This window comes from Typopeltis vanoorti, chromosome 1, assembly GCF_054136105.1.
Source record: "Typopeltis vanoorti isolate ZY-2024b chromosome 1, IOZ_Tvanoo_1.0, whole genome shotgun sequence".
NCBI classification, from domain to species: Eukaryota; Metazoa; Arthropoda; class Arachnida; order Uropygi; family Thelyphonidae; genus Typopeltis; species Typopeltis vanoorti.
This window is the reverse complement of record NC_143549.1, coordinates 89086509-89104643: the sequence shown is the minus strand read 5'-3', so window position 1 is coordinate 89104643 and position 18135 is coordinate 89086509. Positions and strand designations below refer to the sequence as shown.

Below are 18135 nucleotides of genomic sequence, written 5' to 3'. Positions count from 1 at the left end.
GTTAGTTAAAACAAATTACAGAACAATATTAGTATTACATGCATTCGCATTGTTTATAGAAATATTAATAATCCTCTTTTGCTCTTTCTGTACTACCCTGCCTTTGGCTGTGCTTTCGTTTGCCATGTGTAGTTTATACACAGAACTATTTCACTACCTCTGTTAGTTTCAGGGGGATATTAGTCTTCTTTTTTTGGCGGAAGCATATACAGAAAAGTCCGATTCTAATTGTTTTCAAAAGTAGTTAGTAGTAATGGCTCTTTTTATATTCAGTAAGGAAGAATTTTATGAGGAAAAATCTTACTGTACAATAAGATGTTTTCACACATTTCGAAGGTAAAGAATTCGTGGGATGATGTATTCAAGAAAATATTCATCGCAGATGTCGGAGTTTTGTAAACCAAAGAAGAAGAATTAGAGTCGCTTGCTCTTTATGATGGAATGGTGTAGGCAACTCAATTTTTTGAGTAGTGTTTATGTAGTTAAGTAACTAGGTAATAGTGGGGATAGAGAAAAAAGATAAAATGTTCACCACTTTAAACTGGTTACGCGTTTGTCTAAAAAAAGAAATTAAATCAATATCAATATCAGAAATTCATAGTTTCAATTTAAATCATTTTATATATATTTGAAGTGAATTCAATCATTTGCTGGCTAGTGGAATTGGATAGTTATTCGCAGTTCAATTTTAATATCTTAATTCTTTAAGACAAAAAAAAAAATGCAACGCCCTTTCATTTCCTTAAAGAAATAGGCAACATATTTTCTTTTAGCTTTAACCTTTTGGGAAACCTGTAGGTAATCGGTCTCCTGATATCACCATCATTAAAGTTGGATGTATTCCTACAGCGTACTAAATGAGAGATAACCCAAAGATCCACTGCCTTTAAAAGGAGAAAATTAGGTCTAAAAGTTTTCCAGGCCGTAACTAGAATCGAATCTATAGTGGATTTTCTGAAAATCCTAGCTTCATAGAACACCATGACTGACTTTTTGAAAAACAGGAATTACTCAGTCATGAAGGTGCAAAGTAAGATTATTCGATTTTAGCAATTAATGATTACGAATATGTAATCATGTAGTGCTTTTTCGGTGATGGATCAGTTCTTATTATTTATTCCATAGTAGCTTAGTCATTACTTATTCGGTATTGACTCAACAAGTGAGTCAATGCCGCAAAAGTCTTATCCTTATCTGTTCTACGCTGTTTACGGTAGACATAGTGATTGTTATGCGAACTCAAATCACCATGTTTAAATTCTATCACAGAATATTAGCAGTCTTTGTTTATTTACTGACTTACTATATGTGTGCGATATCTTGAGATGACTACATCAGCAATAAAAGAAGCTAAAGGAAGACGAAGAAGGAAGAAAAGTAGACGGGGCAATAAATATCACGAAATTCTCATAAAACTTATAATGTACGGGATCACGAATCTCGAAACGTACTCATCAGTACTCTAAAGCCATTAACTTATAGCCTCCCCATGTTAGAAAAGTCTTTGCCGGCATTCTTTTTACGATTGCAATTAGATCACATGACCTTGATAATGACTCGGTGGTTACGCACACTTCCAGATTAGTAGATAGCTGCCAAAGATTAAACTAGCTTATGGCCAACGGGTTAATAAGACTTTTTGTAAACGCAAATTTTAATGGTGATTAACTCTGCTTAAGCAGCGATTTCGGTAGACCACAGGATAATCTGATAGTAGAATTACTTATTCTTCTTGATTTATTGTCTATTATTAGTAGCCTTTGACAAGGAAGGCCGCCGCGTGTGAGATAACATCAAGACACAACAAAGTAAAGGAGTGCCCACTTACAACTAAGTTATTTACAAAGTACGGTAATAAGACGCTTGAGGCAGTTATATATTTATATTTGTGCCTGTGACCTTTATCACGGACAACACAGAAACTAAAAGATTTTATTTCAATTCATTAAGTGGGACAAATGAAACCAATAAATTTATTGATTGATAAAGGTTTATAGCACTTCTTTCAGTTTATCCAATTAACGAAATGATTTCATTATTTCAAGAACTGTTGCTGAAGCGGCCCTGGATATGTTTAACATTTCTTCGATGCCTTCCAGCAATCTTTCTCTTCCTCTGTGTGTGTGTGTGTGTGTGTGTGTGTGTGTGTGTGTGTGTGTGTGTGTGTGTGTGTGTGTGTGTGTGTGTGTGTGTGTGTGTGTGTGTGTGTGTGTGTGTGTGTGTGTGTGTGTGTGTGTGTGTGTGTGTGTGTGTGTGTGTGTGTAAACAGATTTGCATTAGTTATCTGCTAAATTAACTTCCAGATCTGGTTTCTGTCAAAGGCAAGACGTTTGCAAGACATCTTCTAATAGATTCACTGATATCACATGCCTTCCCCTCCCCCATCTTATTTTTTCTTAATTTCTTTTGAATATCTGTTTAATTTCATACATAAAATATTGACTACAGTCGTCATTCATCATTTTTCTTAATTAAACCCGTAGTTGAAATCACCCTCGAAGACATCTGCTTTTCTTTTCCCTCAGAGAGAATGCTGGGAATTATCCCATTTGCCATAACCTGTTACAGTCAGAAGAAATAAAATTTAAAGAAAATACTCTGGCATTAGATGAATTTTAATCGTTTTTTAATTCAAATTGAATAGTTTTTTTTGACATGATGAATTAAGGTTTTAGTAATAAAATATTAATCATCATCATCAAGACAGATATAGGTTAGGCTATGGAAGAAGATAAAAAATATTACATAAGTTATATTAGTAAGTCAGATTAACAAACTCAATAGTCTCAGTGATAATGTTTCTTGTTGTGGTGATGATGATTAAAAAAAAACAGTCAAGAGAAACATTTCATGTGTATCCTATAGGTTATATATCTTCCTAATATCCGCAAGCCTGGTAGTCACTTCTTACGACGAATTGTTAACTTGTAAACTCTTCAAAGCATCTGCCAATGTTGCTGTCTACTTTCACAAGTAAGTTAGCCTCTCATATTTAACAGTACTTTTAATGAGTTTAAGAGTAAAATTTGTGATCTATGTTTGAGCTGGTCTGATATAAGAATCGGTTTGGATATCGCTTTCCTATTTGCCATCATTATAGCAGCAAATAAGAATATCGCAATGGAGAAGTCCTCCCGTCCACTCTTGGTAATTATTTTATGGAACGCTATGAACAACGTTTCCTACGCGTTATTTTTCAGAAAACCTTACAATGAACTTTAATGAATTCATTCCTATAATACAGTTCATATATAGCTAGAAATGAAAAAAAAAAAAAATCATTTAGCTTTTTTTTTTTCGTCTATTTCTTCTTCTTCGTCAACCAGATTGCATTTCTCCAGTCTTAAATTCTCCATATATCGGAAGAAAACACATACAGGCGCTACATCGTATATTTCTTTAATTTTTAAAATTTATTTTAAAAAATAATTTTGATAATTATTTGAGATAATCATTGGTGAGAGTGGTGTTTTTCAAATGGTGAACGCTAATAATAATAATAATAATAATAATAATAATAATAATAATAATAATAATAATAATAATAAACTCTAGCAGTAGATGATAATTTGCGAAATAATACCTATTTCCTTCTGTATTAATTTTGAAATACAGCTGCTGTGTTTTATTCATCTAAGATCTCTCTAATACCACCTGAAGGATTTGCAACTAAGAAACTCCGATGGTAGTTTCTTAACGCGCAATTTATTTATTTAATTAATTAATTAACTGAGTGCTCTACCAACGCGAATGCACTTTAAGTAGCTTTGCATCACTCTTTTATCACTTAAAACGAATCAGGTAAAGATAATTTAAAAGTCCTAATTAGCAGCTTAAATTAGCAACCCCTGGTATTCCCATTTCGAATGTTACGGCGAATGAAAAGCAGTTTGTGAGGTCAGTGACAAAACGTAAGCGCTTGTTAATGCATAATACGTTTTTATTAATAATGAATGAGGTTTAATAAGATTGTTGCGCAGTGAATGTCTTGAGTTAAAATCTCTTTGGAATTAAATGAAAGAATTCATGGACAGAGGCGTTCACTAAACATTCGTAAAGGCAACATTTAAGAATATAGATGCCATTCTAAGAATACGTATTAGATTATCTTTAAGATCCATAACAAAATAAGATGCTGCTGATTCTAAAGATAGTATAATTCATTCGTAATCATTTAGAATTTTGTTCCTGTAAAAATTAAGATGAAAATATTAATCTAAACAATATAGGATTATTCAGTTAGTTATAATTGTTTTTTTTTTTCCCTCACTCTGATGATGAACCCAATTTAGAACTACTAAGGACACCGTTTTACAATATCGATATTTCTATAACAGTAATTTAGAAATATTATGATTGCTTATTCTGCTTATTAAGGGGAAGGGTGGGTTCTACGAATGGAAATTTTATACTAAGTATAATAAGTTATTATATGCTTACGTTCAGCCAAAAAGGAGTACAGTATACTGGAGAGATGAACACTGTTATCCCCAAGAAAAAAAAAAAAATCCGTTCTTCTATTGTGATGATTTCATATATAATTTGAATTTTCTTTCATAAAGTACTTCGCTTTAAAAAAAAATACTCTGAGAGAGAGAGAGAGCGGTTAATCCTATGCGCATAGTCTGCTGTCTGTTCTGCCCGGTTTTTCAACAGTGTTGGACGCCAAAAATATTCTTGGCGACCACCACTGTTGATTGAAACCTTGGTCTTTCTAACCAATGGGCATTATCGTTATTCATCGACTGGGTTACAGAGGATATGCCTGTTTGGTGTGTTGCTTTTTCCTTGTTTTTCCTTGGCATAAGTTTCTAACATTTAGAAATTTTATGCTACAATGTTGATATACTTTCTTTCCTCCTCATTCCATGCCTACTGTTAGAGCGAACCGTCAACGATTTGGTTCGATGGTGCAGTCGACAATGTTAGAAAATGTTAGTCAAATCATGATTTGTAAGAAAAAGAAGTAATCCTAGATGCATGTCACTGAAATTTCAAAAATTTAAAACGTATGCAGAGCATCTAAGATTACTTTTTTTTTTCTTACAAAGACATTAGAGCAACAGAAAATTGTAGCATGTATAAAGGATGCATTCCTAAGCACGGAGATCCCTTATCCTATATGGACTGAAATCCCTTATCCTATATGGATCATTTAAAACACTTTTAACGTGAGGCAGTGCGTGTGAAATTCTAGGTTTAAAGCTTTTCTAACTCACAGAAAATTCAAACTGCACTTCTGCAGTATTAAACTTCGACTTATTATTTTAAAAGAACATTAAATGGTTTGTTTTTTTTTTTAATAGTGATCTACCAATACAAAAGTTTAAATATGCCCACATGTATCTTAAAGGAATACAATTTTATTTATTATGTTAGCTTTATAACAATTGCACTGCTATATGATTGGGTCTGCGCGGTTAGCCGAGTGGTTACGCGCCTCGCAACCATACACCCCGGGAAGGAGTGTCCTAGGCTCGATTCCCGTCGGTGACGTGAAGAGCTTAAGGATCTGCTACAGCCAAGTTAGCCTGCCTTGGGCGTGGACAGCAGGGGTTTTTTCCCCAGTTTATCCTGGGGGTTTTCACTTCCCGCGAACACATGCTTCGACAAACATGGGAGACTATACCGGGAATAAGGAGCAACCAACCGATTCCGTGGGATTGTCGTCGAATTATGACTGTGCTATACTTGCTTAACTATAACTAAATATTCCCTCTAAGCAAGTCATGAGATAGCTTTTGATTCAACCTTAACATCTCATCTCTCTCCATATGATTACACAATAAATGCATGTTGGCCGACATTTGATGTGCAGAGATCTAAAATTGTTAAATTATTTTCCGAATAATGAAAGAAGTGTGGTTTGTCTGTAAAATAATATTCTACGCTAAGCATTCAAACTATATTTTTTCTTCAAGGATTTATATTTCTGAAAACATCGATGAGCAATGCTTGATCCACATCGATCATTAATATTTCCTGGATTATGTGATAGTCAATATTTAAACTTTACGACTGGCAAAAGCAAATGATCCAAGTATCATTTCCTAATTCTACGACCTGCATATACTAAGGGTGGAAAGAATCCCGTCAAATGCATTTTGAAATACCTGAATGTTCAGTGATTTTTCTCCCCGAAAGACAAACAAAAAATCTGTGTGCTTCCTTTAATTAGAATACAGATTCAGAATTTTAAATAAATGTTATTAATGCTAAATTATAATAAATTATATTAATCCAACAACAAAACGGCAAGGATAAAACCATGATATAGATTCCCATTTGTCGTCTATTAATATTTGTTAATCTCATCTTCCAAAACTAGTCTGAATGTGTCACTGGCCTAAAGAAAAAAGATAGCAGCTTATACAACATTAATTTATAAAATATTATCCACAAGATGGCGCTGTTTCTGGATATATGAACTAGTTTTATTACAAGATCACAGTGAAACGACACCGCATAGGGAAATCGAAGCCCTTGAAACTGTAGCTTGTGGAACCCAAATTGCAGCCTAATTAGCTGACATATTAACTTACCAGTGTGCACAGAGATTACAAGGCTGTCGTGGGATGTACAGTCACGTCTCGCGATAAGTCCGAAACTGGCCACCGTCCCGCGAGTTCACTGTACCCCGACCATCAAACCCTGTTATCTGGTCGAGAGGCAGGCTGTTGTGTCCTAATTAAACCACATCACTAAGCCCAGATAGAGTTTTTAGATCAACCTTTACACTTCATAGTGTATTGAAACAAATAGCTCAAAAACTGATAAAAGAAAATAAAAAAAGAAACATTTTCGACAGGTTTAAGAAGTTTAGTTCTAGCTGTGCGTGTAACCGTAGCACTAACCGTACATGATGTGACATGGAAGCATCGTCTAATGAGCAGTGCAGTTTCTTTGTAATAATCAATTAAATACTATTGAAAAGGCGACGTTATGGTGCTCCACTAGGCTTAAGCAAGTGAAGATCTTGTAGTCTTATGACATATAAAGTTATTATTAACAATTTGCAATGAAGAAGACAGTTAATTTATATGTACAAGGCTTAACAAGAACTATATATATAGTTTTATCTGCAACATAGTGTAATCATACTTTTCTATTCTGTTTTGAAGAACAAGAACGGCTCTGGAATAGCTGATGTTTTCTTTCTGATTCATGTTCCAATATTTTTATATCTTTTATAATTTTAATTTATTTCCACCTTGGTTGCTTGATTTTAATTACTTTTCTTGTTCGTTTTATTTCCTTCACTTTTCTTTCCATGGTCAGATATATATGTGTGTGTGTGTGTGTGTGTGTGTGTGTGTGTGTGTGTGTGTGTGAGACCATGGACACGACCGTAAAATAGGATGGCTATAATTGCTAGCTTAGACACCATCTGAAAGATATCCCATCTTTATACGATGTTATGTATCCTTTATCCACTACCCCCCCCCCCCCACCCTTCTGGAGAAATTTTATGACTTTTCATCAGAAAGTGAGTGAGTCATTCACTTATAGACATGGTAGAGTTTTTCAAGATTTTCTTGCCACAAAACAGCAACTGGGCGAAGAATATTCGCGGTGAATAATATCTGTTTTCCAGTTCAGATACTATAACATGATAATTATTAGTTATCGTATGATTCTCTATTCAATGTTTGATGAGAATAATGTAAAAAACTTTGTTTTGCATACACATCATCCGGATCCCTTTCCATCAAACGAATCTGGAACTTTTTTTTTCCCCTGAAAACACGAAAGTCTAGACCGAAATTGATCATGTTTTTAATTGAACTTGATATTAATTCCAGGGAGGAATACCACAAAATTCGTGATTCTGGATATTAGTGGATCGCGCTCTATAAATTTGAGAATTTACAGAGAATAAACTAAATAATTTTATTTCCAATAAGTTTTCAGCATTATCATCACAGACATCACGTACATTATCATGTACTTAAATTGAGGAAGGAAACTTGTTAAATATTCGTATTTTGCTGTTTTCCTTTTATCTAACGACTGTAGAAACAAGCAGAGCTCACTTTCAGTGACCGAGTAGATATTTCCGAAATTAAATGATAGCCTTTATTCCATTATAAAGGATAAATTATTAATTTGTAGTAAGATAGCTTCACTCTTAGTTAATGGCTTCAAATTAAAGATTCCAAAACGTCATCACGTATATTTTGACTGTTTAGGCAAAATGAAGTTTTGTCATGTGTAAGCAACCAATTATCTACAATTTTTCATACTGTTTGCTTCATCCAAGAATAAAGTTGTATCCATAGCAAGACTCGTTCAACCAAAGTCAATAAATTTCTGTAAAAAACATGCATTGATGTTTTTTTTCCACTCAAACTATTTGATACCGACTTTTATTTTGTTCTTTGATCTTCTGGAGTACACTTACATCTGCACTGTATCTAAAATTGTTCTTAATATTATCTTATAGGTATGTGCGTGTGTTGTACGTTTTCCTATATGTATGTACAAAAAAAAAGTATCAATAATAAAAACAAACCAGTAGGTCAGAATGTATTGGGGAGTGTTTCTATTGTTCGCTGTACATTCCTGGGAAGCAAATGCGCCATAGCCGAGAGGGTAATGGTCTACATAGGCCGAAATAGCCAAAGGGTTTGCTTATACCGGACGATGCTGTTGACGTAGATGATCACCGGTTTGAATTGGTTGGGTTTGTATTTCTTTTATAGGTTGAAAAGTGAAGTGTAATGACTTCGGATGCAGCGGATATAAAGTGGTGGTAAAAAGATGGGCGAAGTTGGTGAAAAAAAAAAAAAATTCTAAAGCCTATGAACAGAAGATATAGAAATAAGGAACATTAAAGTATGCGTTAGTAGTTTATGCACGACTAGCTTATTTAAATTTATCAATCCATCAACATCATTTAGTCACATTGCTTCCGGCAAATGAGATTAACGTGACAGTGTTGGCGATGTTTAGTTATGTCACCGCTCCACTTAACAATGTCTGTTTTCTCACGACTTCTTTGCGACTTCATTAATAATCATATTAATACTAATGACAAGAAATTTTCTTAAGGTTTTTTATGTCACTATTTTGTATAAATCTTTTTTCGTGGAATCATTTCAACGAAGTTATCTTTCATGGGATAAATGGGATTTTTTCTATCAAGGAAAATTTCTCTTAAAAATTGCAAAAAAAAAAAATAAATAAATCCCACTTTTCTTTCTTTCCTTCTTTTCTAAAATTACCGATCTTGTGTTTTTTCAAATCATCCAGAATAAAAAAAAAATTAAATCACAAGTCAGTGAAAATCTATAAATGAAGTAACCCACGACCCGATATGCCTTAACCTAGACTGTGGCATACATTTTCATGATTAAATGTCATCTAGAAATTCAATGAAGAATTAGGCAAATGATTACACACTGCTAGCTTCGCCTTTCACTAGACAACCTCGCCTACTTAATTGTTTCGGCGATTTAGCTGACGCCAGACACAGAGCTCATTAGAGTGTCATGACGTAAGGGTGGCGTTTCGGAAGGAGTATGTTCTTTACAAGTGAAAAATTGTGTTCATAGTGTAGATAATTATTTACTGAGAAAATGCTTCATCCTATTATTGTAATTACCGATCTTGTGAAACGCTAGGTGATATATTTGACTGTGAGGAATTTGATTGTGACGTCAATGAAACCTGCAATATCATTTAGCAATAGTACTACAGGTTTCATTGACGTCATCGTTGGTCTTTTTCAGTTTCTGTTCTTTGCTTATATATATATATATATATATATATATTGAAATAGACAATATCAATGAAACAAACAGAGTGAATGCGTGCAAATGTATTTGTTTTAACAGCAAAGACTAGGCATAAAGGATACTCCACTGAAATGTATATAATATTGTTTGGAGAGTTCGTTTTTATCTTTAGAACGGTAGAGGGATTTGCGGAAACATTGAAAGAATGGGCTTTACTTACATTAAAAGTTCTCTTCGTTCCATTGATCGAGAGCTAGAAGTACGAGTATGCATTGAAAGCATCATACGAGAAAACATCTTGAAATTTTGAGCAGTGTTTGTTGAATGCAACAGATTTTACTGTTCTCATCAGGATTATCGATAAGAGTTGAAATTAGCGAGAGTAGTTTGTTAATATGTAAGAAGGAGAGTGTGTTAAAGTGTTTGTGAAATTTATTAGATAGAAATCCTTTCGCTGTTATTTGTTCGATAGAAAATTTTCTTTGTCAGCACTTGTTGAAGCAATATTTGCTAGACAAATTATACTTTAGGGGCAATTTTCCAATTCAGGAAAGGAAATTTGCTGTAATCCGATAATAGAATAAAATAAGCATGTGTAACGACATTTGTAATTGCTCTCGGGAAGAGAAATTTTATTATTCTTTGTGTGTGTGTGTGTGTGTGTGTGAGAGAGAGAGAGAGAGAGAGAGAGAGAGAGAGAGAGAGAGAGAGAGACATTGGTCTGTATTCATTCTCTCATAAAATAGCCACACGCACACATTGGGAATTTTGTTTGAAGTGAGGGATGGTCTTCATTTCTGCAAGAATTTTTTCAGTCATTTATCTAAAATAAATGACTGTGGAACACGAAAACATAAAAATCGTCTGACCATGAGAAAAGATAGATAAAAATTATGAATGCACTCCCATTTGTCAGCATTCTAATATGAAGGGCAGTGGATGAGAATAGTAGTATAGAAGGAAGCTTTGTGACAGAGGAAACTGACATTAGGATATGGTGGAGAGCTGGTAATTACAGAATACTTGATGTTTTTATTTGTAGGAAAGGAAGATTGTGTCAGCAGAGCTGACGATTTTCTGGAATCCTGGTAAGCAAATTTGCTATTTGTGTCAAGTCACTGCCTACCTTCAGCATTTTCCAGCTTAGTCTATGGAATTGATAAATGGAAACCAGTTGGAGTTATGAAAATTAAATTCAACAAGGAAGATATCTGCGCTATTTGAATGATTTGACTGCAGGAAAGAGCGATTCACAGAGAGAGAGAGAGAGAGAGAGAGATAATCTAAGAGAAACATGATTTGAATAATGTTTATTTATTAGATTTTAGTAGGTTTTTATTTTGTTAGTCTATTACCTTTATTATTATTTTCATGGTATTGGAGAAAAGGTTTTAATGGGGGATTATCAGCGAGCAGGGACAGTCTTTAATATACTACTCATAAAGAGAGCACACTAGTCTCTTAGACAAAACTCAACCCTAGATACTTCTCCAACTTCCTACACACACACGCGCGCACGCGTGCGGCAACAAGATTCTTCTCTATTATGTTTAGCATATCTTTGAAGGATACCGCTTCCATTGCTTGAAAGCGGCTCGCTTCCATAGTTTCCTTACCGCACCGTTACTGGGCTCGTAGTGGTCACGTGATAATGTGACCACTTAGCTCTCCGATACGAAAACAGTGGTACTTCACTAGCCAATAAATTATTCGCTGTTAATCTCGTTGACATTTTTTTTTTTTTCAACCAAAGCGAATGTTCCTGTGATATACTCACAGCAAAAGAGCAATTTTAATGCATATCCTTTAAAAACAGGCCACCCTGTAAAGAAGGCGGTTCAGATATGTGAAGGGAAGCAGGTTGTGTTGGGCTTCACCTTTCCATTAGTGATGACCCGAATAAGTGATCTGAGCAGTCACAATTTCTGCGATTCTCAAAGACCGCTGATGAGCTTCTTTTAAGACTAGAAGGGGTGGTTACTAATTAGGATAAGACCTAGTTATTGATTTTCGAAACTAGTTGTAACAGTCTGGTTGGCTGAGTGGTTAGCGTATCTGCTCTTCGGGCAACAGGATCTTGGCAAGGATGTTTGTATGTATGTGTGTGTGTGTGTGTGTGTTATATTATATAATAATAAATTATATAATGCGCACACAAAGTGTTACGTACAATACTTTTTTTACCTCGATGTATATAATCAAAATAATATAAATATTTCTCACTACCATAGTAAGCTACGTCCAGTCTAATAACTCCTTAACTCGGTTGGCCTCTTGTGATATAAACAAATAAAAAGAAATAATAAATAATAAAATAAAAAGAAATAATAATAATAAAATTAAAATGGAATAATAAATAACATATATAAAAAGTCCAAGTATTATAGCTAATTAATAATTAATCACATCAGCCAGTCTTTTTCGTAAGTTTTATGTTATTTATTATTATAATTAATTTTATTATTATTATTACTTTTTATTTTATTTTTGCACCGCCAGAGGTTAGACTAGGTTAAGTAGTTTTAACTTGATGTCGCTTACTATGGTATGCTGCTAGTTGCCGTAATGTAGTGTGTATAGAAATGCATACATTCCCGAAGATGGAATTCAAAATAAACATTTCTGTGTTCGTAAACAGAATTATTTGTTTTCCTTATTTCTCAGACCTAATTTCTCCACCAACTTCAGTTTGTGGAGAAATTTGTTAACGCCACTTTGGTCCCAATAATAAGCGCTTGAGTTAGGGGGGGGGGGATTCAACAGTGGATAATTGAAGTTGTTTACCACCTAATACCCAATTAAAGCTTTCTGAATTTCGAATCATACTTCAGCATTAAGATTTAATTCGGAATTAAGATGTTTGTTAGCTAAATTGAATGAATTGTTAGCTAAAAGAAGGAGTTAATGCAACGGAACAGAACATTCAACATTTTGAGCATATTCTATAAACATAAAATTAGAGAAATATTTGAGTCTAGCATATGATGTTTTTAATAAAATTTATTTCTAATTTTGCAGGAAATGGAAGGAAACGAACCAGAAAAGAAGACCATTTCTCAAAATTCAAATATGTCTACTGAAAGCAGATATTCCCGTAACTGTGACTTGATCAAAATGGATGATAAAGAGGTCATTCGGATAGAAAATAACGAAGAAGAAAGTTCGCAAACAACGTCAAACATAGTCGGGAATAGTACATACTCTTTGGTAGATGAACACACGGTAAACATTGAGTTTAAGCAAACAGTCGGTGAAAACTGTGACTTAATCTTATTCGATGACGAACTAGAAAGTCCTCATTTAAATGATTTCGGTGACATCTCGCTTGCAACCGACTGTCCCCCTTCTCCGAACCCACCAAGAATTGCGTGCAATGTACAAAACATTAACGCGGACATAACAGACCCGTGTGATGTCTTCGGAGACAAGAGTGACCCCAATAATCAAAATACTCCCTTTCTGCGCGAGACCACGACAGTGACAGGTGGTGGTAGCGCTGTGGCGATGTGCATCGCCCAGTGTCTGGAAGAAGCGTACGATCTGACAGCACAGAGGGTGGTCGCCGTAGATGATCAGCAAGTCTCGGCGATCTCCTTTAACCCCGTTGTCGAGAGCCATATGATGGATTACTGCCGTGCTTTGGTGACAGAAGTAACGATCAGCGACAAGGTGTCTCCTTTTTCCGAGGTGGAAAGAAACATAATTACAGCATCACATAAAACCGTCAGTATTCTCAACACGCAGCCGTTTGTTTCGTCTCCTTTATCGAGCCTTTCATCGGCACGGACAGAAGAAAAGAAACAAAGCGTTCAGGAGTCTCTACCTCCTCGGGGCGTTGACTTCCAGACCGCCGAAAGAGACACTGAGAACGCGAAAACAACTGAAGGTAGACGAAGTGAGATTGAATCAACGGTCGCATTTGATGTAGTGGATGGTGTTAGCGAGGTAAGCAAAATGGTCTTACACGTTCTAAGAACAAACAAACGCAGTTGGTACATTGGTGATTACATTTATGGCAGAGTGTTGTCCTCATTATTACATTCTACAATGCATCACACATAGCATAAATATATATGGGGTTAGTTGCAATTGAAACAGAGAATTGTTCTCGATGGGGAGATTAATTAACTAGTAATTAAATTAGAATTGGATGATTCCTGTACATTATATATTTCTAATCTTTTCGGGGTTTTTTTGTTTGAAAGATTAATTAATGAAAACGAAGACTAATTTTACACTTTTCAAGTCTGCAGAAAAGAATGCTGTGCGATCATCGAACAAGGTTATGTCCCCAATTTGTTGAAACCGAATAGCAGATAAAAAAACAAAAAAAGAAGCAAGTAAATATGTTTCAGATGAATGCTACAACTTAAATAGCTCCTTCATTCATTATAAATTATATTCAGATATCAATAAAATCAGTTTTATTTAAAGCGAGATAATTATTTTTTACTTGAATAAGCATAAGAACAAATAAAAGTTAGTAGTAAAGTGGGATTTTCATTTCAGATTTGTGTTTTTACTCATATTTATTTAACTTTATTTTATCCAGCGCCCATTTGCTTCTATTGAGCTGTCAAAAACGTGTAATTTATCACGATTTGTGTTTGCTATCAGATTTGCTATCCACAAGTAATGTTTATTTATTTATTTTTTTATTACTTCCACATATGAGAAGCCGCAAGGCCTCGAACAAATAAATGCCGAGTGGTTAATGTACCACTCCATCTAAGAGGCTGGGGATTCCAATCCCGCCGTAAGCGAATGTTTGTGATTGTCTTTAGTTGGGAGATGAATTTCATCGCCCGGTGTGAGACCACTACCCTGCTTATTGGAGGCCCTCTTAATGAGGAATTAAATATTGTATTTTATGACTGTAGATCCGTGTGTGTGTGTGTGCAGATAAAAAAAAAAGTTTATTTAGAGTGAGCCGGTTTGCCGGTTTGCCTGTTCTGAGGGACGAAAAACTCGAGTTTCAGGGTTTTTTGTCCTTCTACCTTGGTATGAGACCGACTAACTCACCTTTAGTCGAAAGAAACCAGATAGAGGTTTCTAATGTCATGGATGGGAATCGAACCCCGGTCTTTCCTAACCAAAGGGTTTCGTCTATACCGACTGAGCTATTGAGGTTCACACACACACACACACACACACACACACACACACACACACACACACACACACACACACACACACACACACACACACACACACACACACACACACACACACACACACACACACACAAGAATCGTCATCCTACTGAGCCTTATGTCTTATTGTGTTTTGCCTGTCCGTTTTCTCTGCAAACTCTCCTCTACTTGAGACCACTTCCCTCCGCTTCTCATTCTATAACACTCCTCTTATCCTTGACGAGATATTTAAATCCGTGTCTTCTCAACAGCAAACCTCCACTGAAAACGACGCTAGAATGCACGTATGTTGTGCTTCCAAATCATTGACGCAGGTATCCGAGCAGAACATAATGCAGCAAGAAAAAAATGGATGATATCATATATATATTAAGTACAAATATTTTTATTGGATAGTATAGAGTTGTAATTCTTAATCTTTCTTAAAGAAACTGTTTTTCTTAAAGGAAACAAGCTACAGACAGAATGCCAAGAATCTTTTGTTATGACTGCAAGACGCATCTTACTTCCCTAACGAGGTTGTGTTTTGCTTGCTAAAACCGATAACTTGGATGTAGTTATTTGCACAAGTAATATGAAGAATGCATTTCGATGAGTCACAGGACGTGAAGAGAAAACTAACTGCTGCAACCTAAAATAGACAGGCAATAACGGCAGTTTGGGGATGTAGTCACGATTCTTCTGACAAGATAAAATGAACCGATAAGCTCCATATCAACAGCCTCATATATTCCGAGTCCGAACCGAAGAGTACGCTATAGAGCTGCTGTGGTGGCGCTGTTGTCGATTCCTAATTGTACTTATCGTTGCGTAGCATCGACGACATGCTGAAATCGTGTTTGTGCTAATGGATTTTCGTTGGCACGCAGTCTCTCTCTCTCTCTCTCTCTCTCTCTCTCTCTCTCTCTCTCTCTCTCTCTCTCTGCGTGTGTGTGTGTGTGTGTCAGTTCTTGTACCTAACTGGAATTTGAATCCTTTATTATCTTTCTTGGTGCAATTCTGATAGAGTCTCGGGAGAGATGGGCACTGAAATCGTTAACCCGCTTTTCATTTAATGGGATGTTTCTGTTTTATAAAGATGTTCAGTTGTGTTTGTTTTATTTATTTTATGTATTCATAAGTAAAGAAAACACACGAATCTTGGCGCTACAGTTGGCTGATACGTGTTTTGACTAGTCATCTATGGCAAAACATATTTATGGTCGGTTTCCGGGATTTTTTTTTTTTTTTTGAATTATTTCTCGATATTTTCAAGAGCAACCCATTAGTTTACTGTTATTATATTATGAGAATATATACATTTCTTTCTTTGTTAATTTGGGCAGGATATATCTGAAATCTTTTCCGGTTCAGTAGCTTTTATTAATTCATATTCTGAAAGTCCTTTGAGAGTAGTAATTTTTGAGGCTAACTTTTTTTTTCGTATTTGGGAAAAAGGAAAAGTTCGATAAGGTAATATCCATAATCTCGATACAGTCATAGTTCAAAATTGCCATTATTCCCCTTTGCATTTTGTTGAAATGTAGTAAACGCATGACAAGTAACTGATTACTGTATGATGTTGTAAGGTTTACATGTTTATGCTTATAGACCAATAATCCAGTGTCGTTGTTGTTGTTGTTGTCCGTGGAATTCCCCCAATTTTCCTCACCCGTCCCATAGAACCGGTGAGCACTTCAATGAGGGGATTTTTAAGTATGCTTTTGACTGTAGATCCGCGTGTGGGTTCACGGGCCCGTTTGCCTGTCCTGAGGGATGAAAAAAAAATCCAGTTTCCGGTTTGCCGTATGAGACCGACTAACTCACCTTTAGTCGGCCAGATAAAGGTTCCCACGTCATGAACGGGAATTGAACCCAGGTTTTGCCTACCCAATAATCCAATACCTATACATTAACAAATACACATTTACGATGAAGATAAATATACAAACTGTAATTCTTTTTTTATAGAAATGCATATATACATACACCGGTATAATCTTTATACATTTAAAGGTATAATCAAGTATCCTTTTCTTGCTCTAGTTTTCTCTACTCCTTAATTTCTTAATAGCGATATTTTTTCTTATAACAATTATAACACACCCTTAATTCCGCTACTAAAAATTTTAGAGTTAATCCTTTTGATAGGCATTGCTAATTCTCAACTTCGAACGTCTCTTTTTACTTAGTAACTTAATATTAATTTCACATCACAATGAATGTTAAAAATGTATTCGTGCAGCTGATAGCGAATGTTTAATGATTACTACCTGTACAGTTCTTTTGTGAAGAATGCTAACCAATCGTATAACCGCCTTCATTTTTTGCACAATTGGACTGAAATTCTCAAAGATGCATAAATCTTAAGAAATAAGTATATTCTAATTTGGCAGCAATCAGTTGAAGGATACGATCTGTAGACGTGCCTGAGGAAGTGTTACTTGTACCTTACATCCATTGCTCATTAGGCTTCCAAGTCTAGTGGCGCCCCCTATAGAATGTGTGACGACGAGGAGGAAAATTATATTTTTTTTTGCCGGTTTTTTTCCTGTGGTTTTTAAAGTTATCTTTTTTCTTCCAATTGGATTTACGCTTCAAATTTGGTAGACTCTGTCACATGGAAGTTATCGATCGGTAATATTCAACTTAGAACCGGATTTATTACAGCAAGTCGAATTGTGGCTTACAATGATGATTGTAAATAAAAGAAGTCAGTGACTCAAAACTTGGCTTGGTATCACTGCCGTTACTCTTGATGTTATTTTAGCCTGGATTATATATTGAACTTTGAGAATGTATTTAGTAACTATTCCTGTGACTATATATATTGCTATTTATGAATGCTTTACATTAACCAACAGTTATTTCTTTACCTCGAAATATTTTTTTTATTAATGGCGATTGGATTTTAACAATTTCGCAGTGTCATATACTTAGGTCCATTTCTACATTTTGCGGGGCCTGTGCGAAATGGAAAAGCGGGCCCCCGGAAGTTAGTAACCTTTATGAAAATTTTAAATGGAAGAATATCTTGTTAATTAATTAATTAAATCAAATATGAAAAATATTTATGCACATAAACAAGTATGCTCTTTAGCATCAATTTAAGTAAAGGGAAAAAATTACTTAAAAAATAAATGTGTTTGTATGTACATGATGTATTATTTTATTATGCAAGTACACATTATCATATAAATACGCCAGAACAATGATTTATTTAATAATATAAATAATAATATAAAAATGTGAAAAATATATCCATT

General features: G+C 34.9%; 1 protein-coding gene across 2 annotated transcripts in view; it reads left to right on the top strand.

Moving 5' to 3' along the window:
- Nucleotides 1–18135, top strand: part of LOC150110187 (puratrophin-1-like) — an 877727-nt gene that overhangs the window by 158763 nt on the left and 700829 nt on the right. For both annotated transcript variants that reach the window (XM_090398282.1, XM_090398290.1), the window contains exon 2: nucleotides 12756–13682. In XM_090398282.1, coding sequence (XP_090254408.1) covers nucleotides 12756–13682 — 927 coding nt within the window. The remainder of the gene's footprint in view (nucleotides 1–12755; nucleotides 13683–18135) is intronic.